Below are 27535 nucleotides of genomic sequence, written 5' to 3' on the forward strand. Positions count from 1 at the left end.
TTTACTTCCAATGTCCCATTATTTTCAATAAATGGATCTTTAACAATTATGAATTCAAACAGTTTGACTACAACTTAGTGATAAACCAACTAAGCCATGAACCATTTGGTGGACAGATATGAAATGGAGGTAAAGAGGGCATATCAACATGATGGAAGAAATCCTTACAACTCCAAACACCACTGTAAGAGAATTATTTGCATTAAAGAGGCTTTATGTGAACCGGAACAAGAGACTTTAAGTTCACATTTACAAGTTCAATTCAAAGGCACTTTTATTTTCACTCAGGAGGTAGTAGATCTAGGAAAAGTACCATCCAATGGCTAAGGTAGACCAACCTCTCCTCTTACTTTCTGATGACCAGTCTGTGAGAATTGTACTGGAAGTATGAACATATGGCCCCTCTCCAAGCTAGGTCTAAAAGTTATAATTTAGACCTATTCCAAGGTCTTGTAGCAGAGCACCCTAAAGGCAAAGTTGGTGCATTCAATTAGTTGTAAGTCAACTAAGAACAAAATCCAATAAATATTGGGAAGATATTGCACATGAAATTCTAAAAGGTTTCCAAACAATCAAACTATCATGATTTCATGTTATATGGAAAAACATATTAAGAACTCAGCTCTGGTGGGGCAGGTGGAGAGTGGTCTTGCCACCAACTTTTTAGATGATTTACCTGCAGATCTTCAGGTACTCATTTTCTCGATGAGAAAAAGACATTATCAGACCTTCAAACCTTGGTCGACCAGTTTGCAAATGCAATGGAATTCCTATTTCACTATAATGGATAACTGTTCGTATTCAACCCATCAATATTTTTATCGATAATTTGTATATATTTTTTTGAATTTATGCATTAAATCAATTAATTAGTCTACCTTAATTGTTCTACTATCTTTTTATTTATTTGGTTAGGCGCTCCATGGACTGGCAACAATGGGCTATTGGATAATGGAACCAAGAATTCCTTCTGACTATAAATAGCAGTGACCGGTATTCCCCACCATGGTCAAGCTACCAAGGTTGGATCATGCATGATCTTGTAATCTATTGCAGCTAAATTATTGAAAGACTCCAGAATCTACTGTTGAAGTTCACATGAGGGCATTGAAATATTTCAACTCAGCTAATCACCTGTCGACACGACGCCCCGATCGATCTACGAATTCCAAGGAGGATTTGCCAGAATTGCACTCATCCAGAATTTAAAAACTAATAAAGCCATGCACAAACAGTTAGAAAGGGACATCAGGCATGCAAGCAGGCTTTGCACACAACACCAAGCACACACTTGATGCGAAGCAATTAAAAAAGAATTACAAGGGAAGTGATTTTTAATCAAGACATGCCATAAGGCCCATAACCCACATCAGCATGTACACTCTTTCTCATATATGAGCTGGATTTTTTTTTTAATGAGCGAGCCCAACATATAAAATTTTTAATAATAAGATTAATGAGTGTGGAGATAAAATTTGAATTCAGAATTTCTGCTCTGATATCACGTTGAAATCATCTTTTTTTTTTTTTTACTTAAATTAATAAAATAAAATAGATTTATTTATATATTTTATATTTTTGTACAGCAAAAGGTCTCACAAAGGGTGCTCAAAAGGTTGGGAAACCCGCATCAATCTACATAATGATGCCCTTGTTCTAAAGCAAGTTCCCCACAGGATGGTTTGGGGAAGGATGGCCTTTTCATAAGAGAGAATTAGAGTCAGGACTCCCTTTTATTTTATGTGGTCTGGATTGTGAGATGTCAGCATCTTCCTCATGCTTTGGAACTCGGTATGATGAGAGGGAGGGAGGGGCAAGGAACCAAGGGAGGACCAAATGAGTTTAAGAGAAGATTTTGGTCTACCAACTGGTGGTTAGAAGATTGAACACCGTAACAATTCCAGCACCAACTCCCAAGAGTGAAGGCGATAGGAAGGTGCTTCAGACTTGGCTAAGAAGAGAGGTAAAAGAAGAGAGAGAGAGAGAGAGAGAGAGAGAAGCCATTGTCATGGCTTTTTGAAGCTCAGGGACTGTTATTCTCACGTGAAAGTTAGAATGTTGGGGTCTGATGATGATAAAATCTAATGAGATAGAGAGGAAGAGGAAGAGAGAGAGAGGGAGGGAGAGAGAAGGGAAAGCAATTTAAAAAGGAATCATTAGTGGACGTATTATATTATTCTGGGTGCTGGTATTGGTGCTGAGGTAAGTATTGTTACATAGGAGGAGGAGCAAAGGAAGGAAAAGAATTAGAAAGGGGGCTGGGTGGTGATTTGAATCCTTGGGATCGGTTTGTCTCCGTATTGGGAGGATTTCCCACGGCGGATCGGCTGCGAATTCGTGCTTTCCTGCTCCCCATAGGGTGCACAGCAGCCCTTCTCCCGCGGCTCTCGCTCAAGCAAGTCTCCATCCCTCCTCCTTTTCTGTCTCAGTTATTAATGTTATTCGTACCCACATAGACGTACATATACAATTCTATATCTGCACTTTTTCTTTGTACAAATTCGCCATCTCATTTATTTCTTCTTCTGCTGCTCTTTTTGTCTCTTGCTCTCTGTATACAATTTCTTTAATCTAATTATTCTTTTGTATCTGGTGGGTGCAACAAACTTTCTCCCTGATTTTTCTTTTCCTCTGAAAATTTTGTTTTTTCTTTGCAAGGAATAATTCACTAGAAATTGGTTCTGTTGTTTTTTCTTCTTCTTGGGTGCTCTCCACTTTCTTGGGTTTAATGAGTACTTCTGGAGAAGGGGTTGGTGTTCTGTTTTCCTACTTCGCTTAATTTTGGTTTTTGGTTGTGCTGCTTTTGGGTTCGGGAAAGCTTTTCTTTCTTTCTTCTGTTTTTGGTTATGGGGTTTGGAATTTTTGGGACTCTTGGGTGTGTTGACTAGGTGAAGGAAAGGAGCTTTTGAGATGGGTTTTGGGTTTTATAGGTGAAAGCCCTTTGCCTCAGAGATGCTAAAAAGGAAGGGAGGTAAAATAGAATTATTTGGGCTCTTTTGGTGCTGGTTCTTCTGCGCTTTATTTCTGCTTTTCTGTTAGTTGGCATAAATTGTTGTGTGCTTTGAGCTGAAGTTGTGGGAATTGAGATTCTGATATCTTTCAGTAGAAGTTTGTTGCGTGCCTTACTTTTGGATATTGTTCAAGCATGTAGCCTTAAAAGGAAAGAAACTTGGTTTATTTGTTTGATTTTTTATCCAGGTTGGTCGCGAGCTTGCTTCTTTCATGGCTGAAGAGGTGGAACAACTATGAGCTGCTTGCTGCTGATTGCTCTTCCGATCATTGTATAAAGGTAAGGACCGGAGGATATGGTGTTCAATCATTCTGTTATTTGTTTGTGTATACTTTATTGATCCTCGTATGTCCTTAATTTGTTTTTATTGTTTCTTTGTTTATCCCTTTTTTTTTTTCTTTCTGATTATGCTAATTTAGTGGTTCAGAAACCATCCTTGCGAGAGCAGTTACTAAGCCTAGAAGTACGAGGAATGGTTGCCGGATGCCAGTTTATGATCCAATTTCACTCCCTTTTCTTCTTTTCATCTTGTTATCAAGACATTCTTGGTAACAAAGGAAAATCAAATCAATAAACCATGTCATATTTATAAATAAATGCCCACTACTTTCTCTTTCAAGATCTATGCTAATTTTCCCCCTATATTTAATGATTTATTAGTTTGTCTTTGTATATGCTCCTGATCTCGTACCTGCTGACCTTTTTTTCCCCTGTGCAAACTTCTTGCATCGAACTCATTTCTTCACAGAGGACTCGAGCTTTCTGTATTCTGAAAATTGATGCAATTGGGAGCCTTCCTGACTCCTCATGACAGGCAGCTAGCCTACTGCTGTACCCAATATTGTAATGATTTATTGTTCAACTCTTGCTATTTCTGAAGATCTCGAACTGCTTGAAATCAAGGGAGAGGGAAATGGCTACTTTCTATACCAGCTCTACCGATCAAAGAGATGCCATGCCGAACCTGTGTCTAAGGGATCCAGGTCATACTCCATATCCTGAGTCATCAATTACTGGCAACATGCTATATCTTAACTATCCCTCTTCTAGTCCATATTCAGATGCTTTGGCAGGCGATACTCAATCACAGCAGAACTCTGTCGAGCTCCCTGTTCCCACTGCTATGATTTCACAAGGCTCATCTGTGGAAGGTCCTCACATGGTGTCTTCTCATCTTGACAAAAATGTTTACAATGCTTGGAGGGATGGGAGAATTGAGATGCCATTCATGCAAACAATTGGCGGGTCAATGAATGGTCCAGGAAATCTTGTTCGCAGTTCTGTTAGTGATGAATGCCACATGGGTCTGCAGACCCAGTTGGGCACCTTAAATGGACAGAACTTGTCTTTGCAGCAGTCAAATGTTTCCACCATGCAAAACCATGGACTGTCACTTAGCCTTGGCACACAAATTCTGGTTCCTTCATTTCAGTGCCGGCCTGCTAGCTCAGACATATTTTTCTTTGGGCCACATCAGTCAAATTTAGGAAATGGCAGTTCATGTAGAGATGATGACTCTAGAAACAACAATATGCATGCTAACCTTTCTCCTTATGGAGTTTCAAGTCTTACAAGTTCCATTCCAAATTCTAAGTATCTCAAGGCAGCACAAGAGTTACTTGATGAAGTTGTTAATGCCCGGAAGACTTTGAAGCACAAGGCAGATAAAAGCCAAAGTGTCCATTCTTCTGCTGGTACGACTGGTTGTAAGGATACCGATGGGGTATCAAAGAGTAAAGGGATGCCTTCAAACCCTCAAGAGTCCACTGCCAACTCTTCTAGTGAGCTCTCACCCTCCGAAAGACAGGACCTTCAGAACAAGGTCATGAAACTGTTGGCTATGTTGGATGAGGTGCGCATATATTCATTTCCCCAATACAAGTTCCTTTAGTTGATATTTCCTTGGTATGTAGTAAAAGAAAAAACTGTAGGCTTTATCAGCACCACTGCCAGTAAAATTTTGCTAGTTATTTCTTCCTTATATTAGTAGTTGAGTATTTTTTTAAAATTTTAAATTAACAGAATAATTGTAATTTCTCATACTGTTGCATAATCTAAGTTTTATTTGGATATAGTTGCATGTTTCTAAGTAAAACTGGAATTTAGCATGAATATAAATGTCGATTTGTTTAGCACTTGTTTCTTTTTTATATTAGACTGTTCAGCAATAGCCCTGAGGAGTAACTAAATTAGCTTTCTGGTAATATCTTCATCATGCAAGTCTTTGTGGCAGTATATTTGCTGCTTCATGCACAGTTTCGTATATATGTATATGTGTATTGCTGGAGAGAGAAGTCTATGTTCATAGGTAGATAAGAAAAATTGGCATTTTCATTGCCTGATTTCTAAAAATCGCCTTACATACTCCATTGGAATCAACTACTCTATTTTTTCATAAGTTTTACGAGTATAGAGGCACAAAATGAAAATTTTTGAGAGATTTTTTGTAGGTTCCATGGTTTTTGTTGACTCTTATTTTGATTTCTCTGAAGGAAAGTGGAAATTTATTTGATGGACACCATGCATCTCTTCCATAGCCACATCAGCTGAGGCCACCTACTAACTCCTGAGCTTCTACTTCATCTTCATCATCATCATCATCATCTTCTCCTCCTCCTTCGTCTTTTCCTCCTCCTCCTCCTCCTTTTGCCTTCTTCTTCTTCTTCTTCTGCTTCTTCTGCTTCTTCTTCTTCTCCTCCTCCTCCTCCTCCTCCTCCTCCTCCTTCTCCTTCTTCCTCTTCTTCTTCTTCTCCTTCTTCCTCTTCTTCTCCTTCTTCTTCTTCTTCTTCTTCTTCTCCTTCTCCTTCTTCTTCTTCTTCTCCTTCTCCTTCTTCCTCTTCTTCTTCTTCTCCTTCTCCTTCTTCCTCTTCTTCTTCTTCTCCTTCTCCTTCTCCTTTTTCTTCTTCTCCTTCTCCTTCTCCTTCTTCTTCTCTTGTGATTTCTCAGACCATCTGACAAGTAAAGGATGGTGTCCGACATTTTGAAAACATTCCATGAAACAGTTTATACCAAGGTCCACCGTACCGGTACCGGTCGGCGTACCGGTGGCCGGCCGGACTGGTACGGTACCGGTCGGTACCGGTACGGACCGGTACCGTACCGGCCGGTACCGCGAGCCAGACATTTTTTTTTTTTTAAAAATGTTGTCTCTGTTGGATCTTAAATTAAGTGAAGATTGATGTTTTTTTATTTCTTTTTTCATGATTTTTGATGTTTTTATATTTAAATTTAGGGTTGAAATTTGAAATATAGATGATGCATGTTATGTTTTCCTTCCGTTCCAAATGATAAAATGATACACATAAAATATCTTCAAATTAAGATACAATCATTTACATACATTTAAAGTACTCTAGGATATCTAAAATCGGGACGAGTGCCGATGGCTCTCGTAGATATCCGGATCATAAGTATAATCAGGAGGCAAATCAACCCAATCAGAAGGAACGCGCGCCAGGTTATAAGAACTGTCGGATCTCTCGCTCACGCTCTGGCTCTGAGAGGTGTCCTCTGATTGTGTAGGGGCCCATCCAAATATGGCGGAAGCAAAATTCAATGCACCATATCCATATTCGTCAGGCTGAGGCTGTGGATGATAGAATCCGTATCCGTATGTTGTCGGATCTGCAGTTGTATCCTGTCTTCCTGAACGACCTCGAGGAGCCCGTCTTCTATATCCAATGATATCCTCACGAAATCTATCAGGTGGTCGACCGTGGTCCGTATCCTGTGTAGCACCCGTAAATTGGGACTCACCGGTGAAATAAAGACCACCCTCCGGCTGTGTCTTATGAGGACCATACTGTCCTCCGCTCCCTCCATGGCTAGAAGATCCATCACCACTAGAACCTTCATCGCTGCTAGTCCAAGTCTCTTCCTCGACACTCTCCATTGGGACCCTTTGTTTTTCTTTCCTGGTCCTCTCTGTCTGGCTCCCCTGTGCCTGCGGCTGATCAGCTCTGGGAGTGTGTGGAATATTGCGCTCAGCCCATTGCTCTGGATCGACCCCAGCTTCGGTGGCTATGAAGGTAGCTGGTCGTGGAGGCGATCCTGACTCGTCAAGCTCGGGCTCCTGCTGCTGGCCTACAAGCCAGCCGAGTAGTGGATCATCGTTATCAGCGGTGAAGGTTCCGTAAATCGGATCTGTATACTTGAACTCCACTTCCTCCTGGATGCACTTTAGCCTCGACCGCAAATTGTAATGCACATAAACAAGGTCGTTGAGACACTTTTGCGTCAAACGGTTTTTTTGTTTGCTGTGGATAAGGGCGAAGGTGGACCAATTGCGCTCACATCCACTAGAGGAGACTGTTTGGGAGAGGATCCGGATAGCTATCCGCTTTAGATTTCTCGCGGATCCGCCAAAATGCACCCACCATTCAGCTGCAAAAATATTTATGAAAATTACATATATGATAGTTCCATAATAGTAACTAAGTAACACCAGGTGAATGTTTAGCTTTAGTATCACGTCCCTGGATTCATATTGTGTTTGCTGACGACAGCCGCTCGTTGGCCAAAACTGTAGCTGCCCTCTCTAAATAATTTGCTCTGTGAAAAATAAGCATAAGAAAACCATGTTAATAATTGAAGATGCCGATATACTTATACATGCTGGTAATTACTAAATCATAATTACCTCTTCAAGACATAGGGCCGCTTTTTCTGGATCATGCTCCATCTTGTAAATCACATTACGCAAAGCATCCAGAAGTGTTTCATCCATACCAATTCCATCTATGCTGTACTAAAACCGGAGGTTTAGGTAGTATGCTGCACATATACGAGACTATCTTAGCATAATTATATAATTACATCCATCTCTATAATTGTCACTATAATTATATCTTAGCTTACCTGCTAGATGTAATTCTGTACCCATTTGCGCTCCCCACCGTTGCTCAATGATGTTGATGTACGACCGGCCATGTGCTGGATCTGCCTCCATAATCTGATCCTTTGCCTTGACCATCATGTGATACAAAAATTCCATCTGGGGGTAGATCTCGCTATCTACGGTCCGCAGCACTTCATATAATGGTTTGATAGCCTTGACTATTGTAGTAGCCCGCTGCCAGAATGGCTGTCTCATCACCAAGTCTTCTATCTTGCTCCCTTCAGTGCCGGCATAAGAATATCTACTATCATACCACTTGGAACTGGCAAACATCTGACGTAGGGCTCCTCTCTTCTCGAGTATGCTATCAAGTGCGATGAAGTTGGTAGCAAACCGTGTGACTCCTGGTCTCAAAATCTCTTCCCCTGCATATTTTCTCATCAGTGAAAGGACCCAGTTATGGTTATAAATATACCTGGTAATGCGTTGGGCTGTCTCCACCGTTTGTTGCACCCTACGGATCTTTCCAATGTCCATCAATATGAGATCAATATAATGTGCAGCACATGGGGTCCAGAAAATATGTGGTCGCCGCTCCATCAAGACCTGCCCGGCAGCCTTATATTGCGGCCCATTATCAGTGACGACTTGCACGACATTCTCCTCTCTTACCATATCAATCACATCCTCCATAAGTTTCAGCATGTACGAGGTGTTGTGCACATAAGCCGAAGCATCAACCGACTTGTGGAAGAAGGTCTTAGCATCACAGTATGTCCGGAAGTTGATGATGCTCCGCCTGGTCGGATCGGTCCAACAATCGCACATGATGGTTAGTCCATATATGGGCCACTTGCTCTTGTAGGAGTCAATCCAATTCTCCAGCTCCTTCTTATTGTTGTCAAGAAGCTCACCGTATATTTCCTTCGGGCCTGGAGGAACTACACCGGGATCGGCAGCTTGTATGGCGGCAATGGCAGACCTGTAGTATGTATTGTCTGCCACATTCGCTGGAATGTGGCTGAAGTGAAATCAGGATCCAATAGCTCGCCACATAGTTTTCTTCTTATCCTTCATCCACATTGTGTCTACCCTCTGCTGCCTTGATCTCTGCTGGGGAGAGCATGCGGATCTACATCATGAATTATCGCTCCTTGTGGAATTCCTCTAGATGACTTCTTTCGGCTACCAAAACTACCCAGCATAGATGCAATCCGGCCACGTTCTTTGCCGACGCCCTCCCTGACTGAAGTTGTCCTCAAGAACTTTGGATCTTGTCTAGTGCTCCCAGAACCGCCGTCCGACTCGTATGCAGAGGGCCCAAATCGAGCCCTATGCCTGGCCACCTCCTCCTGCTTCCACTGATCATCCAGGCTTGCATGCATGGCTGCCTGAATATCTGCCTCCTCCTCATCTAGATCCTCGACCTCCTCTGGCTCCCTAGAGTGATAGGAAGGTGGCTCTGCCACTCGGTGATCGACCTCCGCCCTCTTCTTGGAAGCCATTTCCTTCGCTTCTTTGACCTCAGCGAGATTCTGCCTCATCAGCACACGAATCTCGCTTGGACAATTTGGGCACGTAGCAACCTCACCGGAATTTCCGGCTAAGTGTTGCTTCAACCTGGTTACCCCTCCTCCCTTGAAAACCTTGTCGCAAAACTTGCATTGAAACTGGTGTCGTTGCTCCTCACTTCCAAGTCTTCGTCCATAAAACCAGCCAATATCACGCTTTGCAGGGTTCGTTTTTCTTGATGGCTCCATTTCTATCATAAATGTACAACTTATCAAAAAATTAAGCTAATAAAGTAAATTTTTGCATTATCTTATTATTTAAGTAATTTATAAACTATTTTTTTTAGTTACTTATTAACAAAATTAATGAAATAACATAGGACAAAAAAATTGCACCTTAAATAGTCTCCGCTGGATTTTTTGGGCAGGACCTCCTCCTCAATTTGTGGGCTATCTCTCAAATCTTTCCGTCTCTGATTACTCTTTAGAGGCTCACTTCTGGATTTTAGTTACTCTGGAGTCTGGACAGAGCCTCTCGTTTGGTTTTTATAACCGAACGAGCGAGGAAGAAGTGGCCGAGAGGCCACTTCGATTTTCGTGCTGTCAACTCAAAAAAAGAAGTGGCCTCTCGGCCACTTCTTTTTTTTAAAACAAAAATAACAAAAAAGAAGTGGCCTTTGATTTGATAGAACAGAAGTAGCTGAGAGGCCACTTTGTTTTTTGAGAGATAAAAACCACAGCGCGAGGCGCTGTGGTCGGTACCGACGCGAACCGGCCGGTTCGCACCGGTACGAGGCTGGTACCAAGCGGTACCGGCCGGTACCGATCGGTATGGACTCCGTACCGGCCGGTTCGCACAAAAAAACCAGAAAATACCGGCTTTCATCTATTTCCGGTACCGGTCAAGGACCGGACCGGTACGTACCGGACCGTACCGGCCGGTATGGGCTGGTACGGCATTCCTTGGTTTATACAGTTTCTGGAAACTGCATCAGGTATTGGAAGCTAGTAAGCATGGGTGTTTCTTTAGTGGTCTTTTGAAGTGGGTTACAACAAAATGGTATAATAAGAATTAGATATCTCCTAAAAGTTGTTTAAGACCTTTTGTTGAGTACAGAAAAATGTAAAAAGTTTTAATTAAAGGACACCTTGCTGCTCAATTTCATATTGTTTCAGTGTCCACATATGCCCATTAGTCTTACCCATATTACAATTCTTGATTTCATATCATCCTTTTTCTCACTATTTCCCGAAAGTTGTTTACTTTTGTTTGTTATGTTTATGACTTAGGGTTGAAAATGTTTAATACCTAAGACTGTAAAATGCTTCTTTCTTAGATATCCCTATCTCTGTGGGATACTACTGTTTTTGTCAAAACCACAGGGAAGCATGTGATTCTAATGTGGTTTCTACAAGTCTATTCACTTTTTCTACATTAATTTTTCGTTAGATTGAGATGGGTTAAGTAAAGCTATCTTTTTAGGTTGAGATAGATGGAATATCTTCTATATTGTTAGCAAGTCCTCTTTGTTGTGGCAGGCAACAAGACAAAGGAAGAGGGCAATGTCATGATTAACTACACTATTCAACTTCTTCAGTTCTATGACCGACCCCTTTCATTAATCCTTCTCTGATTGTCTATTTACTTAGGATAAATCAGTTGTTTCATATCATGATATTGATTTTGTTTTGTTTAGTTTGGACTTGGAAAACCCTACTATTTAGGATTGAAATGGAGTAAGTTCGAGGCTTCAGACCTGCACTTTTTGGACCTCTGGTTCTTTTCCTTAGTGAGCTAATGACATATATTTTGTGGATAAATGATTAATGAAGCTCCTATACTTTTGAAAAGTTTTCTCCCTTTTTCCTTTAATATCTGTCCCCATTGTGATTTCTCTTTTCTTTCTCTTCTATTGCCCCTTATCTGAATTTTCCCTTTTTTATCGTATTCTTTTTTTTGTATAATGGTGGAATGATGATATATCCTTTTGTCCTGTAATCTAACATATAATGAATCTTAATATTAACCAACAAACCTGATCACATATCTATCAGATCAGCAGTATGGACCGAAGTATAATCCATCAACGATTAATAAGTTTTTTTTCTAGTGGTTCTCTACCTCGTGTCAACTCTCTATAAGTTTATGGCTTTGTGCGATATTCCTGTTCAAGAAAACTCTGTGGAAGTGAGGGACATACTACCAAACCTAAAAGAGCCAGCTGATGGCTGCGAGACCTACTAAATTAGTAAATTGGTCTGATCTTGCTGTTGTAGATTTGAAGGTGTCATTAACCATTGAAAAGCATCATACTGTGCAGTTTGGTTCCATTTCTCATACGTTATAAATTTCACCCCTTTTCTCTATCACTGTCATACTCTTTTTAAATGATATCATTAAACAATTTTCCAGCCTAAGAGATGTCAAGTATACATAAGTGGGAGACCCTTTTTCTCAATCACGAGCAGAGACTATTTTAAATGACACCTATTTGCAGATTCTTAGCCTAGAGAAATTGAGAATTCAATTTTTGTACAACCTTCAAAGCAAAGTTTGTCTGATATTTGGCAAGAAACACTTTTGAGCTTGTTACGGTTGTTTCAACTTTCAAAACTTTCCAACTTTTATGAAACTGTTGACCATCAGGGACATACTCATTTGCACCAAAAAAGGGGGAAAAAAAAGAAGAAAAAAAACATTTCTTTCATCAAGGAAAAAAATATCTACGTCTATGTTGCAATTCTAGCTTATACATCTGCTCTTTCTTTTTTTAATTAGTCTTAGCAGCTACAGCATCTGTTTGTATGATTCATTTTCTAACATCATATATCATTAATCTATCATTCATATAATTAAAACTATGTCAAGCTCTTAGTTCTTGTAATATTTTTGTGATGAAGGGTCTTTGAATAATGTGTTTCTATTACTCCAGCAATCTAGCTAGAAGTCCTTTCACATATTGAAAGGAAATTGATAAATCCTTCAAGAATTATCCACTTTGAGCTCTATCTTAGGGCTTCAAATTCTTTATGACCTAATCAAAGATCGTCTGAGGCATTGCATGAATGTTATAATGTTTATACTTTAGTTGGTTCTTGCATCAGAATTTTTTATTGGGGCAGCTATAGGTTTGAACTTAACAGTGCAGAAGGACTTGGTGACTTCTTAAGGTTTGCATTGTATAGTTTGGAAGTAAACCACATATTAGATTAAGATTTATACTTTGGATAAAGGAAGTAAAATGATGTTTGATGAATTTATGGATTTACAACTTGATCTACATTTTTTTTTTCCAATTTAGTTCATAAAAACTAGAATAGCGAAATTAAGCTTATGTTGGTTATACTGCTAAATATTAATTTCAAGATTATTATTTCCGTTGTTTAAAAAGATTTTAGGCTGCACACCAGCAGCCAGGAGGCCAGGTAGGTGTTAGCTGGGTCGCAAAAGTCAAGGCAACCAAGAAAATAATAATTTAAAAATTAATGAGCATAATGATGAAAAATAGCTATATCCAAAATAATCGAAACATATCCAATAAGATTTAGTAAGTTAGCAAAAACTACTAATTTGGGAAGAATTGAACTCCTAAGTCAGTTTCATGTACCATGCTCAAATTGGTTGAAAATATTGCGGCAGGCGCTAGGTGGCTGCCTCAGTGCCTTGTCGAGGTAGGTGCATAGATGGCTAAGGTGGCGACTTTTAGACTAATATTATTTTTTTATTATATTTCCATGGAAAGTTAATTAATGTTGCTTTTTCTTAGAATTTCCTAATCTCTTGTTTTTGCCTCTTAATTAACCGATAGCATGGTCTGCCGTACCGGTCCGTACCGGCCGGTACGTACCGGTCCGGCCTGGGACCGGTACCGGATCAGCGTGAAATCCGGTACCGGTAATTTATTGTTGAAGAACCGGTACGGGGCCGGTACGGGATCGGTACGGACCGGTACGCCACCGGTACGGACCGGTACGGGACCGGTTTCGTACCGGTCCGGGATGCCACCGGTACGCCGACCGGTACCGGTACGGCGGACCTTAACCGATAGCTTATTAGAGATAACCACATCATTGAGAAGTTATAGACATGCTATTCCAAAAATTAAATTAATAAAATGAAGTGCAATATGCCACCCTGGAGGAGACAAGGATGGCTGCGACCTGCGAGTAAAATTAAATGATATTTTATCATTTATAACCTTCTAAAATACATTCCAGCCTTTGAATGGTTCACTTGTTTCGGTCCCTTGGAGCAAGAGCTGAGCAAGAAGAATGCATTTACTAAAGATAAGAGTTTTTTTTTATGAGTGGAGAGTGGAAACATATGCAGTCAGTCATCCAATCCAAGGAATTTGTAGGGACATATACCCCATATGTTTATACCTATATAAATCATGGGTGAATGCATTTGTAATAAAAAATTGTGGATCCATTCTAGTCTTCTTTCAAAAAATAAATTATTTTATTGCTGTGCTTTATGATTAGTAGAAAGAGATGAAATCTAAGAACAAGGATTTAATTATAGATTCAGTTGGATTATTAGAAAAAGAGATGGACCTCTTTATATGAGGAGAGTAAACCTGGGCATTGTTACATTGGCATCCACACTTGTATCTCACCCACCCTCAACTAAAAAGTCAAAATTGTTATATATCAGAAAAAGAAAACACATGTTTTGACACTTGTATTAGCTGCTTTAATTTTATTGATTGACCAAATGAATGCTCTCAGAATTCTTTTCCGTTGATACTTTTTAAATTACTTTTCTAATAATGAGAGAAGCAATGAAAATACAATTTCTTTAAAAATGACAACCCATGTGCCTTTCCTAGTTTTTTATATATTATGGTTAATTTTCATTCATTGTTTTACCCATAATAGTTACTATTAAGCAGCATATCAGAGGCTTGGGATAAGGCTTAGTAACAGAGAGATGCCATTCTTAATTAAAAATACATGAAAAATAGGTTGAAACAAAAAGAAAAATAAAGTCTGTAATTTGGCATATTGATTGTGAGATTTTACTTTGTTGTATTTTCCTCCTTGTGCTTAAAACTACATGACATGGAATGATGCTCTATTTATGGCTTAAATGCCTTAGGTGCTGTATGTTTTCTCAATACCCATTTGCCTCCACTAACCATATGAAACAACCTTTGTCATCAGTCACCACTGCTATCAATTATTTTACCATTCTCCAAATCCATGTATTATAAATTTTCTATAAAAATAAAATCAAATTCTTATGCTTTTTTATGAATACAGATTGTAAGTTTTTACTTACAAGGAGAAAATTTCAAATATAAGTAATTGGATTTTATTGTTTTAATTAATGCTTCTTGGATTATCTGGAATCCTAACATCTTTTGAAAATGTCACTTCCTTAGTGTTCCTTCTCAATAGTTGGTCCATGTCGTTCACTTTTGGTCATACTAGGAGCGGAGTCATCCGCTATATCATCTGCCGACTTCTTGGTATGATGGAATTGAGCAAAGAACAATTATTTGGGAAGCGATGTTCACATTTTATGGTTTAAAATTTAAGGTGGATTTCGGTGAATCTCGGTAGGTATAGCCAAAATTAGTGTATATTATGCCATGTGCATCTATCATTCTATCTAGGTTTTGCTTTCAGTTCTGTTAATATATGAGGATCATTTTGTTAAGACATCAAATAAAGTGTGTGAGATCTACAAAATTTTGAATTATCATAGAAGCTTAGTTTCAAAATTATAATGATTGATGATGATCATTAAAGAAAGTATTACCTATATGTCAACTCAGCCACTTTTACTTTTGGCTATAGATTATTCTGAAGGGTAAGATAATATTGTCATAACGAATTGTGAATCAGATTTTTAAAACTTATGCTGATGATGTAATGGTTGATAGGACTGGAGTTTTGGTAAAAGTGTGGACATCAAGATGCCTTTCTTGGTTTTTGGCTTGAGTTCCAGGCCTTTGAGTTTCAAAAGTGTATGAGGTAGCTGCAAGATGGACAAATTGCATATGCGTGGGCTTTATTTGAAGAGATGTGACTTTTAAGATGAATGAATAGTACCATGGGAAGCAATGTTATCTAGATCCTTGGCATTATTGCCAAGTGGATGTGTCCTTCAGTGTTTGGCAAGACAAGCTCCAAAAATCTAAGCACGAGGATGTGGCACATAATGTACACGATAATATATGTATGTATTCATATGTGTACATACATGCATAGACATAAATGTGCACATGTATGTATCTATATATATATATATATATATATATATATATATATATATATATATATATATATATATATATATATATATATATATATATATATATATATATATATATATATATATATGTATCTATGTATGTATGCTAGGTTTTAAATGCTATGGAATTGGGCCATCCAATTTTTCCGTAGAATGGGACACCCCGCGTACTGACACTCAGGATGGTGAATGTCTCATCTTGTCCCAGTCCATTTCTTGACTCATCTTGTCCCAACACTTGGGACCAGGGCTAGTTCCGAGCCATACCGGCGGTTTACCAGTATGGTTTTGGCAACGAAACGAAAAGCGTTGCCAGAGCTGGAGAAGGAGAAGAAAAGAGTGCGAGCGGAGGAGGGAGGGAGAGGGAGAGGGAGGCCGCAGCCGGTTTTTCTATTTTTCGAAACAGGAGAACTAGCTGTGGCTTCCGCCGGCGTCTGCCGGCCGGCCTCCCTCCCTCTCTCCCACGATTTGCGTGCCTTCTCCTCTATTGGTATAGGTCCGGCATGACATGAGCCCGTACCGACTTGTGCCGCCGGAGAACCGGTATGGTGCCTGGTACTGATTCTGCCGACCTTGCTTAGGACGCTACCCTGTATCGACACTCAAGATGGTGAGATGCCTTACCATCAAGCCAATTTTTAAAACCTTGTATGTAATGTATGTGCGTTACTAACATATATACATTTCTCCAGGTTGACGCTTACTCAAAGTAAAATAACTTAAAATTAGAGAAAGATATATTTTCATTTAAAATGTGATGACATTTCGCTTAAAGTGTTCATATAATTATGATAATTTCATGTTAAAAACATAATTACAGTTGGCTTAAGGTGTCCATATAATCTTGATAGCTTTTATATTAAAAACTTAGGATACTTAAAGTGTCTATCACCAAGATATGACACTTCAAAAAAGTGCTTGATGTTGGACATTTTTTGCCAACATCAGCAAGAGACTTCAAAGTGGTAGGTCCAGTCATACGTCATATTGTGCCGGTGATCAAATGTCAAGAAACATTAATACTCCCAATAAGGTCCGTTGTACTGACCGTACCGACATACCGGTGGGTGCCGGTACTGGTTTGGTTTGGTTCACGCATTCAAAAGCCCCAAAAAAATTTGGAACCGGTACGGGCCAGTTCGGGCCGGTACGGTTAGCCGATTCGTGATGGTACCGACCGGTATGGGCCGGTACCGATCGGTACGGGGCTGGTACAGGCTAATACTGGTTTTTAACACTGAACCAAATTGGTCAGAGACGATACCGGTTCGGTACTGGCTGAACCGGCTGGTACGGGCCGGTTTAGCATTCCTCGACTCCCATATAGCTTAAAAATGAAGTGTCTAGGCAACGGCGGAGCAAGGATTAATCTCAAGGGGAGTCTACATGCATTGTATCACATATTTAAAAGCCATCGGAATGTGACGATGCTGTTGGTACTTGGTACCATACAGTTTCAACATAAAACCGGCACTAGTATGAGTGTTAGGATGCCAAAAACCATCCATATCAGTATGTATTGACCATACCAATGTCTATGGGTCCATATTGACAATACTACATCAATTGTCCTACTTAGGATTGATGGTTTTTCATTTTTTTTTATGCTGTCAGTTTTAATATGTATCTGCTGGCACTGATAATGTGCTGATGCCATAGCGTTTTGATGGAAAAATGTAATGGGGTTTGGTATCAGTATTTAAGACCTTGTGTTATATGCTTAATAAGAAACATTATATGAAACCAACACTAAATATGTTATGCTAACTAGAGTGTTACGCCATGTATGCCCCATAGATGGTTGATGGAGCGGCATATGACCAATTTAGTTTCCATGTAGACTAAAACAATCATAGATCCTTATAATGGGTGGGAATATGCTAAGGTGAAAGCAAGATACGCCGTCTTGGTACTGGCCCCATACCTGTGCCACCCTATTACTGTGTCGGTATGCTCGGTATGGAGGCAGGTTCGTCGTACTGAGTATCGGTATGCCCGCCGTACCGCATACTGATACCAAACTGGTGCGGTATGGTATGTCTCGTACTGTCCAGTTCGGTATGGTATGGCATGCCTTGGATGAAAGTGTGAAAGAAATAAATTTCAACTATAATTTTCTTGCTACCAAACTTTAAATATTAGTTCACATTTCATATCACCTTCCAGTGAATGAATGTGGTGGTGATATTTAAGTTTCTTCCACAAGGATTTTTTATTGTTTGTCCAAAAGAATGCCATAATATCAATCCTCTGTTTGGCAATGGAAATTTTACTACTATTATATATTAACTGTAATTTTTTCTGGAAACCAAGTAAAGATTTTTCAGATGGGGTTTACCTCTGTTAATATTTTTATGGGCACAGAGTTCTGTTTATCTGATGCCTATTATTTACTCTATATCTGTTCTCTTCTGAGCATAAATGAGCCTAAACATGCAAAGGCAGACATATTATTGGTGGTACATGAAGGAAGTGATCAAACACCACAATACAAGAAAAGAGGTAGCAAGAGAGGGCCTTAGAAATCTAAAAGCACCTGACATAATCTTATTAGTATGCCAAGATCCAAATGGTAATCAATGTGGAAAGGCCCTACAAGAAATGCAACTGGCAAATAATGTCAAAAAGTTCACACTGGTAAAGACTAGTCCAGGCACATATTTCGCACATGAGTTTACCATATGTAATCTTTCAAAGATAATTTTTGATAAAATTTCAAATATACTTGTTAAGGAAAAAGAAACTTGAATTGTATAAAGATTTTAACATAAAGTTCAGATTAGAGTGCTACTACTACAGATCACCCTTCATAGCACTTCTTATTTCACCAGGTTGATGTGGCAGTTAGGCCTTGGTGAGGTACATGGGTGGGTTGGTGGTGTTAGTTGGGTCCCACCTACCTCTCAGCCAATCACTGACTTCCAAATTAGACCGATGAACTAAGCAATGATTTGGCGCATGATCTCTAGCTTTTCCCTAAATTTTAATATGTTTATACACTGACAATTACTTTGAATATCTTGAGAAATATGTTCATACATCTATAACAACCTTTGTAGTTTGTACCTTTATGTTGAGTAGGGAAGTTAGTTTTATTATGCATCACTAGTGATATTTGATACTTCAAAGAAGATTACAAGCATATTCATTACACTTTCTTTGTATATATATGTTTGCGCTTATTATGATATAAACGCATACCCTTACAAATTGAACATAGAAAATATAGGTTGGCATTGATTTTTTAAATAAATAAAAAAATCATGCCTTGCTCCCATATATTTGGTTTTTTTCCTTAATCATGTGCATTGCTTGTGTTTAGTTATAGTATTTAATATTAAAGAAATTGAAACATGTATCAAGAAACCTAAATTAACAAATTTTCAAGTTATGAAAATTTACTGATAGAAAAAGGGATAGGAAAATGAAACCTAACTTGATATAAATATAAATTTTTCTAGGAGAAATACTTAACCATGTCCACTACATGTATCTTCATTTCTAGTATTAAATAAAAAAAGGAATCAGGTATAAAAATGCTTAAATTAGTACTCTAAATTATGAAAAAAACTAATAACAAAAACGGAAGGAAACAGGACACCTAATTTAATAGTTTTGTAAAAAATAAGTTTCTGAGGAGAAATGTTTTTATAGGTACAGCTTGGTTAACTTAACCAAAACACCAACATGACCTACAGTTTGTGAAATAATTTTAAATCTCTCTACCAAAAGAATTAGTTTTCTAGAAAAATAGTCAGTTTAAAGTTGAGGGCAGCCTTATTTTTTGACTTACGTTCTATTTGTAACATCTTGAAGGATATTTAACCAAAAAGTTCGAGTAGTTTCTCTTCTGATTGGAGTTGGTCTTTTCTTTTGGTCGTTCTTTGTTCTTGCCGGACTATGCTAGATAACATGCGGTAGGAATACAAGTCTTACTTGAAGGGAGAGGCGGCAACCACCACCATGTTACCACATAGCTCTTCTTGATGGAATGTAAATTTTCAAAACTACCCTTTAAGGATATTCCTTGGTTTCATTTTTTTTCCCTGCTAGATCACAATAAATAAAATTGTGAGAGACACATGACATGTGGGAAGGATGAAAAGTGGAGGGTTATAGATAGTGTGAGGACAAGGGGCGAACTAAAGCCAAATGAAGGGAATATGAGTAAAACTTTTGGTTCATTTTTTAATAGTGATCAATGAGAAGTTGGAACCATGAGAACTACATGGACATTGTAGTATATTCTTTTGATGAATAAATATTTTAAAGGTACTTATCTAAACTGCCTTAATGGGCAAGACTCTAGGCTTCCAGCCACTTTGCCTAGGGCCAAGTCACTTATGTGGTCCCTTTGTGCTGCCCGTTCACATACCAAGCACCCAAGCAATTTGCTTGCCAAGCCACCGAGGCCTTGGTGATCTTGCTGTCCTAAGCAAGTACTAGCTGAGCTGTTATTATGGGAAGCTAAGGCAGCCAGTTAACCCCCCTCACCCGTTGGTGCCCTAACACTGTATCTTTGGTACAACATGCAAGTTTCACTAATTGTTGCTTCTTATATTGATGATTGTTTATCATAGAGTTGCCAAGTGTATGGAATGTCAGTTTTCTAATAAAAACATACACCAAAACAATTCCTTAAGTACATGTAAGAGTATTTACCACATAGGCTTCTTAATCTATTTCTACTTTCCAAATTATTTTTACTTCTTTATGAATTTTAACATTTTTCTGTACATAATCTTCCTAGTGACCATTGTTCACCGTATCGGCCCGAACTGGGCTGTACAGGGCGTACTGCACCGTACCAGTTCGGTACCGATATTCAGTACGGAAGGCGTATCAACACTCGATACGCCGAAAAGATCTCGTACCATAACGTACTGATATAGTGATAGCGTAGCACCGGTACAGGATCCGGTACCGAGACGGCAAACCTTGCTAGTGACTAATCAAAACTTGCATTGATTGTATCCTTGACCATCAAAATATCATTACGAGTTTACGACCTTTTAGGACACTTATTTACAAAAATAAAGTGAGTTAAAACTACACTGATAACAAGAAAAAACCCTGGAGCTACACTATATTTTTTTTTCCTTTTTTTGTTTTCTTTTGACACATTAAATAATGTAAATTCTTTAGAGATTAAGAATTAGTATCACGAAAGAGCATTGGAGGAAGCAAAAAAAAAAGATTTGGCTTTATGTGACACTATGAAGTTATTGAAGGGTTTGTCGAGACAACATACAAGGATTTGGAAAAAGAATGGCTTTATAATTATCAAGCATGAGCAATTGATGGAAAGATCGAAAGAGAAAAATCATGAGCTGGGCCTCGTTATTGTCAACTTGGGGAGAGCATAAGTGTGCCACCTAGTGATTTTGCTATTTATGTTCTGGACATAAATAAAATAATATATTTAATAGATGGTCAGTATTGACAATTTTAGTAGTAGTTGTGGTGAGGCAAGTGAATCTATAGCACGTGTGAAGCAAGCATCTAGAATCGGGCTTTAAACTTTACCTTTTGAATTGTAACACTTCTCTTAGTTAAGTTTTCCTTTTGATATTTACAAAGAAAACTAGAAGCCTACTTCATTTTTGAATGATAGCCATAACCATAACTATCAGGCCGTGTCCCAAATATTGAGGGTCACCTTAATAAATTCTTGTTCATCAAAATTTTTCTATATACAGCTACCTTATATGTTAAAAGAAGGGAAGCCCCAGCTTCCATGAATTTTGAACTTGGATTTGTTTCAAAGTTGTGTTTTATACAGAAGTGAACCTAACATCAACTCTGCACTGTTTTCATTTGGGATTTTTACCCGCATTTGTGGTGGTTATTTGTGAATGGTGTAATTAATGAGTAACATGGATTTTCTACATTAGAATTGTGGTAGGGAAATTCCAGGTTAAGGGTTTAAGAAATCAATCTATGTAAAAAGTATATATGAAATGAGTATCAATGGAAAAGAATAAGTGATTATGAGCCATTGTTTGCCATAGCGGTTGGTATTGGTGCATACCGACCATATTATACTGTATCTGTACCAAATCGGTGCGCGGTCTTGAATCGGTACGCAGTACAAGAGGTGTTCCGAGTGTTGGTAGGCTAACCTGGCCTCCATATTAGGCATATCGACACAGTACGAGAATGGTACCGGTACGGGGTTTGGTACCTTCAGTCAAGGTTTAAGATCAATGCGCATTAAATACCAAGACAACGAACCTTGTTATGAGCCTTCAGTCAAGGTTTAAGATTGATGCGCTTTAAATACCTATAAACAAGAACTTTACCTTGATTCTATTGTGTAGAGAAATGAATGGACAGTGGACAAGACATTTCTAGTACAGTTAGTCGTGATTTGGATGTTTATGCTGTTATTGACTGATACTTGCCCATCAAATTGAGGGAAAAATTTCAAATGCCTTAGCATGGATGATTGCCATATTTTTTTAGACTGTTTGAAATGCTTGTGTTGAAAGAGCCTAAGGACAAAATTTGAAATGCGTAAACAGAGGAAGCTTAAAAGGTTGCATCAGTAGTAGGCAAAGTGATGAAGCACTTACTGAAAACAATGTTCATGCATGAAATCTCTGATGCAAGAATTCAAAAGGGGAGACAATTGAAATGTGCTGAAGCATCAGAAAGGAGATAATATGTATCATGAGAAAACATGTGATAAGGATGTCATTGGTTATTTCATTAATCCTTGATAGTGACCATGGACTGAGAAAAGCTCTATCTTGTCTTGATTTATGCCTACCATCTATTGATCATCTTCATCACCTTTTATGTAGAGGATCCATTTCAAGTATATATCGGATACTTATGCATATACCTTTATCTCATTTATTCTATCATCATTGTCACCTTTTACATTGAGGATCTGTTTCAAGTATATACTACTGTATACTTCTGCTTCTGCCTTTATCTGATCTGTTCTATCATCAAAAGCTTCATTTTTTCTGATTATGTTTAACATTATACACACTCACGAGATTTGAGAAGATGTCGCTAGTCTCTGAGGAAAGACTACTGCATGTATATCTCATTGATGTTGATTGCCTTTCAAGTATATAATGATTACTCCTGCATGTACCTTCATCTCAGCTACTGCATCAACAAAAGCTTCAAACTTCTTCTGATCATCTTGAGTACTATAAGCACGCAGTCGCTGATGTTGAGTATCTGTTGCTAATCTCTGAGGGAGATTGTCTTTGTTTGGTGACACCCTTAAATTATTTCCTACATTGTATAACCACCCATGCCAAGGAATCAGTAGCATACCTTCTTTCACTGAGAATTTCTTATTGGATCTCGCTTATGACTTCTTTCATTGTGACCCTGAAATTTCATGTGCTAGTTCAAATGAGAGGACCGCAATAACTGAATTTATCTCTGAAAGCAAAGCAGAAGATTATGCGCAATCTTTAAGGATAAGTATTTAACTTGAACAATGCTCATATTGTGTTGATTTTTGGATCTAACTGAATAAAGTATTTATCATCTATCGATGCAGAAAAGATGCATTGATCAATATGCAGTGAGATTCACATATGAAACATCATAAACCTGAAAGATTTTTGGATAAAAAGCTCCAAACATCCTGAATTCTGCCAAAAAGACTACTGGCAATAATATATTGTCAATTTTATCAATGGGAAATTGTGTGCTTTATGAATTTTATTGTATGATAGACTTTCTTGCTCTTTATCTGTGGATTGAGTTGCACTTCTTTTCCCTTCTATTGCAGGTCGATGGAAGATATAAACAATATTACCATCAAATGCAGATTGTAGTGTCATCATTTGATGTAATTGCGGGTTCTGGAGCTGCTAAACCTTATACTGCACTCGCCCTTCAGACGATCTCTCAGCACTTCCGCTGCCTCAGAGATGCCATCAGTGGTCAGATTCAAGCTACACGGAAAACCCTTGGAGAACAAGACAGTTCAATTAGCCAGGGAGGTGGAATTGCTCGCCTACGTTATATAGACCAGCAGCTAAGGCAACAGAGGGCCATGCAGCAGTTTGGTATGATGCAACAGCATTCTTGGAGGCCACAGCGGGGGTTACCTGAGTCGTCTGTATCAATCCTTCGTGCTTGGCTGTTTGAGCACTTCCTTCATCCGTAAACTTCCACTACCTCCTTCTCCTGTAACTTTGATGATATTACTGTGTATATTTCTTCATTGTAACTGTTTATTACCTAATCTTTTGCCAGTTACCCAAAGGATTCTGAGAAGCTGATGCTTGCAAGACAGACAGGCTTGACAAGGAGTCAGGTTTGCTTCTCACTATTTATATTATCGAGAACTTTAAAGGATTATCTTTGGGCATGGTTAGGATGTTTTCCCCCTTTTAATGATCAATTGCACGACTGATTATGTAGGTTACTTAGAGAGCAAGTAAAAGCTGTTATACTTCTACCGTTAGTCCCCTTATTCTGCCTATCTACACCACTATCTTCATCATATGTTATCTTGACTCCCTTCCAACTTCCGCTTCATGATCCTTACACAACTATGTATGTGATCTCAGCTCCTCTATGCACCAATATATCTTAGCTCTCTTTGCACTTGATACCAGTGTTACCTAGACACTCGCATCCAGCTGTGAAAAGCCGAGTCGGATGCATATCCCAACTGGATATGTGTTAACACTTGGATGCTTATGATTTTTCTTGCAGCTTTTAGGGATTGGTAGAGAGCTGGACTCTAACAACAATGAGAGACCGTCCATTTTGTCATTAGAAGTAAGATAAGACAATGTCTTCTAATTTAAAAGGTACAAGTACTATCATGGTATGCCATGCTGGTGCATACCAAGCATACCGTACCATACCACTACTAAATCGATTCGTGGTACGTGGGATGCACCAAGTATTGGTATACCAAACCGATTCCGTAGCAGGCATACCGCACTATACCTAGATGGTAACGGTACAGGATCCGGTACAAGATTGAGAACCTTGAATATTATATTGTTTAAACAAAATTGTATTCTATCCTGTGTATCCATGTATCTCCATTTTCTTCTCTTGCTGAGTCATACAATTGGATACGTGTCTGAATCCGATGCACTATCGTGTCCATGCAACACTACCTGATACTCACCACTGATCTTATGTTGGGTCCCACTATCTATATGATGCACACTGTCAAACATGTACTTGATTAAATCACTTTGTTACCGATCCTGTGCATGGCTCACCATAATATTATGTTGCAAGTACAATATTTAGAGCCTGACCCTGTTCAATCCACGATGGTCAGCTGCCATTTATTTCTATTATCTCCTAGTTGTTTATCATCTGCCCTCCCTTCGTCTAGGTTTCAAACTGGTTCATTAATGCACGAGTTCGGCTTTGGAAGCCGATGATTGAGGACATGTACAAAGAAGAGTTTGGTGACCCTGAGATTGACTCAAACTCTTCATCAGAGAATGGGCCCAAATGTAAGGATGAGATCCGATCCTCGGAGGACCGGGAGGACTTACAAAACTTCTCAGCAGAAAGGAGTCAGACAAACCAAGTTAATGACTCAAAGTCCAAAGCCATCCACACCATGGATACAGATGGGGCTTCTGCTTGCTTCCAGCATGAAACAAATTCTAATGATGCTTATATGAATCTTAAGTTGAATGAGCAAAGACCAACCAGCGATGACTGTAGCATTCTGCAAGACACACTTACCCACTCGGATGGGAGTGGGAGGTATATGGCTTATCAGATGGCTGAGGTGGGTCGGTATGGGAACAGCGGGTTCTCACTGACATTGGGCCTACAACACTGCGATGGAAGCCTTCCTATATCAAACGGTCAGCACAGCTTTCTTGCAGCGAGGGGGGAAGACATTTATGGTGCAGCTGCTCCAATTGGAGCTGACACAGCTGATTACGAGTTCATGAATATGGAGGATCGGCGGCACAGATTCGGGTCCTCAAATCTACAGAATGATTTTGTTGCTTGAAGTGCCAATTGTGACAGTGGCGGCTGTTCAAATTTATGATGTTGGAATAACAGCATGAAGCTGCCATTCGATACCGCTCGTAATTGTTATAGAAGAAAGAGCCATGAAGTTGCCGTTCGATACGGCTTGCAATTGTTATAGAAGAAAGAACTTTAGGTTGATATACGCTGTAATATAAGTGTGAGATAAAGTGAGCTGGTGGAATATACAGGGTAGCATGTTGTAAAGATAGAAGCATAATTTTGTGTAATCTGTGAAAGAAGAAAACATGTAACACTATTATTTGTGTATCAACCTTTTGTATAATGTTGGAATGGCTTTAGCCCCAGTGTGATAATAAAATTTCAAGAGCCCGTGTGATGGCTTTAGGTCCCTCAGGTGAAACCAAGCATGCGACCTTTCTAAGCCAATGTGGCATGCTATGGATGAAGGATCTGGATCTAATTCTTTCCCATGGTTTATTGTTTGATGGAATGTTTCATGTACTGCAAACCAGAGTTATACATTTGTAGCTGTGTACTCTGCCTTCACATGATGGTGATTTCCTTCTCTATCACAAGTGTTGTGCCAAATCAAGATATATACCTGCACTTGCGAGCACAAAAATTGTTATGCAACGATGTATCAAAGCTGTTCTTGGCCATCTAACTAGGGCTTAGGCTAGCAGTGGTTAATTGGCAGGACGCTTGAACACTTATCTTCGATGCTTTTGTTTTCAACCATCTCTCTCTCTTTGAGAACTTGTGGGTTGAACAAACCTAGCATGTGAAGAGCAGGGGAAGAGGAGAAAGAATATGGTGAATCAAATAAGATGCTACTTTGAAAATAGGATGTCATAAACCATTTGTGGAATCTTTTTCTATGACAAAGGGTAATACCATAGAAAGTCAAACATTTGAGCAGTCATCCTCCTGTTAGACGGTTAATGGTTGACAAGGTAATACAAAGAGTCAAATACTTGAACAGTCATCTCTTGTTGGATTGTCAAGGGTTGATCCTTTCAATTCCCTATCGGGTTGACCGTGTCAATACTACTAAAAGAATAAAGAAAATCAGAGCTTGTTGATAGCACCAAATAGACTAAATGAAAATCCATGAGTGAACCTAAGCTTGCTTTCTTGCGACATCCAGCTTTTCCTATTCTAAGAGTATAATATGGCAGAGTGCGGGATCTCTATCAAATAAGATAGATACTTCCGCCAAATAGAAACAACCTTCTGGTCAGTCTAATATTCGGTACATCGTGCATTCGATCTCCTCCCCTTCCAAGATGTTTGAATGATCTATTGATCTGTTTGATGTAGAGTAGAGGTGCGACAGTCGGTAATAGACAAGATCGGGAAGTTGGCTGCAAGGCTCATATCCAGCGCGGCAGAGCCAAATCGTTTGTCGTCATCCGCTCCCAGGCCCAAAAGAAAGGAGACATAAATTGATGCCGACTCCCCAAAATTCGGTACTTCATTAACCCCCACTTATTGTACCATTTTCTGGCATATAACTGTTATCTCAAGTTCTAGATCAAGCTAATCTATTGATATCGTTCACGGGTGGAAAATGAGTTTTTTTTGGATCTTGGAAGATTGACGGGGAACTGTTAGCTTTCGAATACAGGATATCTATCCTAGCCAGACATATTTGTCCTATTGATACATCTGAAGGAATCAATTTTGGATTTAATGGATGACAATTCACAGGCAAAGCAACTAGACCATACATCACATACAAGTTTCAGAAAGGATTAGCAGTCAAGCAGCTGTAGAGACCCATCATGGGTCGACGTTATTGACACCCCACAATTACACTCAAACGGAGTTACCAAAGAATAACATGCACTCACAGCATACTAATTGTATTCAGATTTCCTGCAACATGTTCAATAAACTACTAGAAATTTCCTTAGAAACCTATAAGGATGCTACAAGAAACCAAGGCACAG

At 39.0% G+C, this 27535-nt stretch overlaps 2 protein-coding genes across 18 annotated transcripts; one reads left to right on the forward strand and one right to left on the reverse strand.

The window, feature by feature from the left end:
- The first annotated feature begins 1637 nt into the window (after positions 1 to 1637).
- On the forward strand, positions 1638 to 25941 carry LOC103723152 (BEL1-like homeodomain protein 7). Of its 17 annotated transcripts, none has more exons than XM_008813978.4 (7): positions 1638 to 2395; positions 3199 to 3289; positions 3759 to 3993; positions 4072 to 4862; positions 23383 to 23759; positions 23853 to 23913; positions 24961 to 25941. In XM_008813978.4, the coding sequence occupies exons 3-7, from the start codon at positions 3924 to 3926 to the stop codon at positions 25597 to 25599; spliced, it is 1938 nt and encodes a 645-aa protein (XP_008812200.4). In that variant the 5' UTR covers positions 1638 to 2395; positions 3199 to 3289; positions 3759 to 3923; the 3' UTR covers positions 25600 to 25941. The 17 variants fall into 17 exon arrangements, with proteins under 17 accessions (XP_008812200.4, XP_088577811.2, XP_008812196.4 ...); XM_008813974.4 differs by having other exon boundaries at positions 1765 to 2395; positions 4061 to 4862; XM_088721693.2 differs by having other exon boundaries at positions 1826 to 2395; positions 3430 to 3993.
- LOC148703409 (uncharacterized) lies at positions 7664 to 9607 on the reverse strand. Its single transcript, XM_089931116.1, has 2 exons — positions 8940 to 9607; positions 7664 to 8646 (listed from the first exon to the last, which is right to left on the reverse strand). Exons 1-2 carry the CDS (start codon positions 9605 to 9607, stop codon positions 7800 to 7802), a joined length of 1515 nt encoding a protein of 504 aa, XP_089787242.1. The 3' UTR covers positions 7664 to 7799.
- Positions 25942 to 27535: the final 1594 nt, after the last annotated feature.

This window comes from Phoenix dactylifera, chromosome 5 (assembly GCF_051530095.1).
Source record: "Phoenix dactylifera cultivar Ajwa chromosome 5, Ajwa_hap1_PhDact_Kaust_v1.1, whole genome shotgun sequence".
NCBI classification, from domain to species: Eukaryota; Viridiplantae; Streptophyta; class Magnoliopsida; order Arecales; family Arecaceae; genus Phoenix; species Phoenix dactylifera.

Bases quoted from the DNA above. Each gene is read 5' to 3' on its own strand.
- LOC103723152 (XM_088721685.2), top strand. From the start codon at position 3,924: ATGGCTACTTTCTATACCAGCTCTACCGATCAAAGAGATGCCATGCCG. The intron at 4,863-23,382 runs GTGCGCATATAT...CTTCTATTGCAG, and splicing joins TGTTGGCTATGTTGGATGAG to GTCGATGGAAGATATAAACA. The intron at 23,760-23,852 runs GTAAACTTCCAC...ATCTTTTGCCAG, and splicing joins TTTGAGCACTTCCTTCATCC to TTACCCAAAGGATTCTGAGA.
- LOC148703409 (XM_089931116.1), bottom strand. From the start codon at position 9,607: ATGGAGCCATCAAGAAAAACGAACCCTGCAAAGCGTGATATTGGCTGG. The intron at 8,647-8,939 runs GTAGACACAATG...CGATCCGACCAG, and splicing joins AGAGATCAAGGCAGCAGAGG to GCGGAGCATCATCAACTTCC.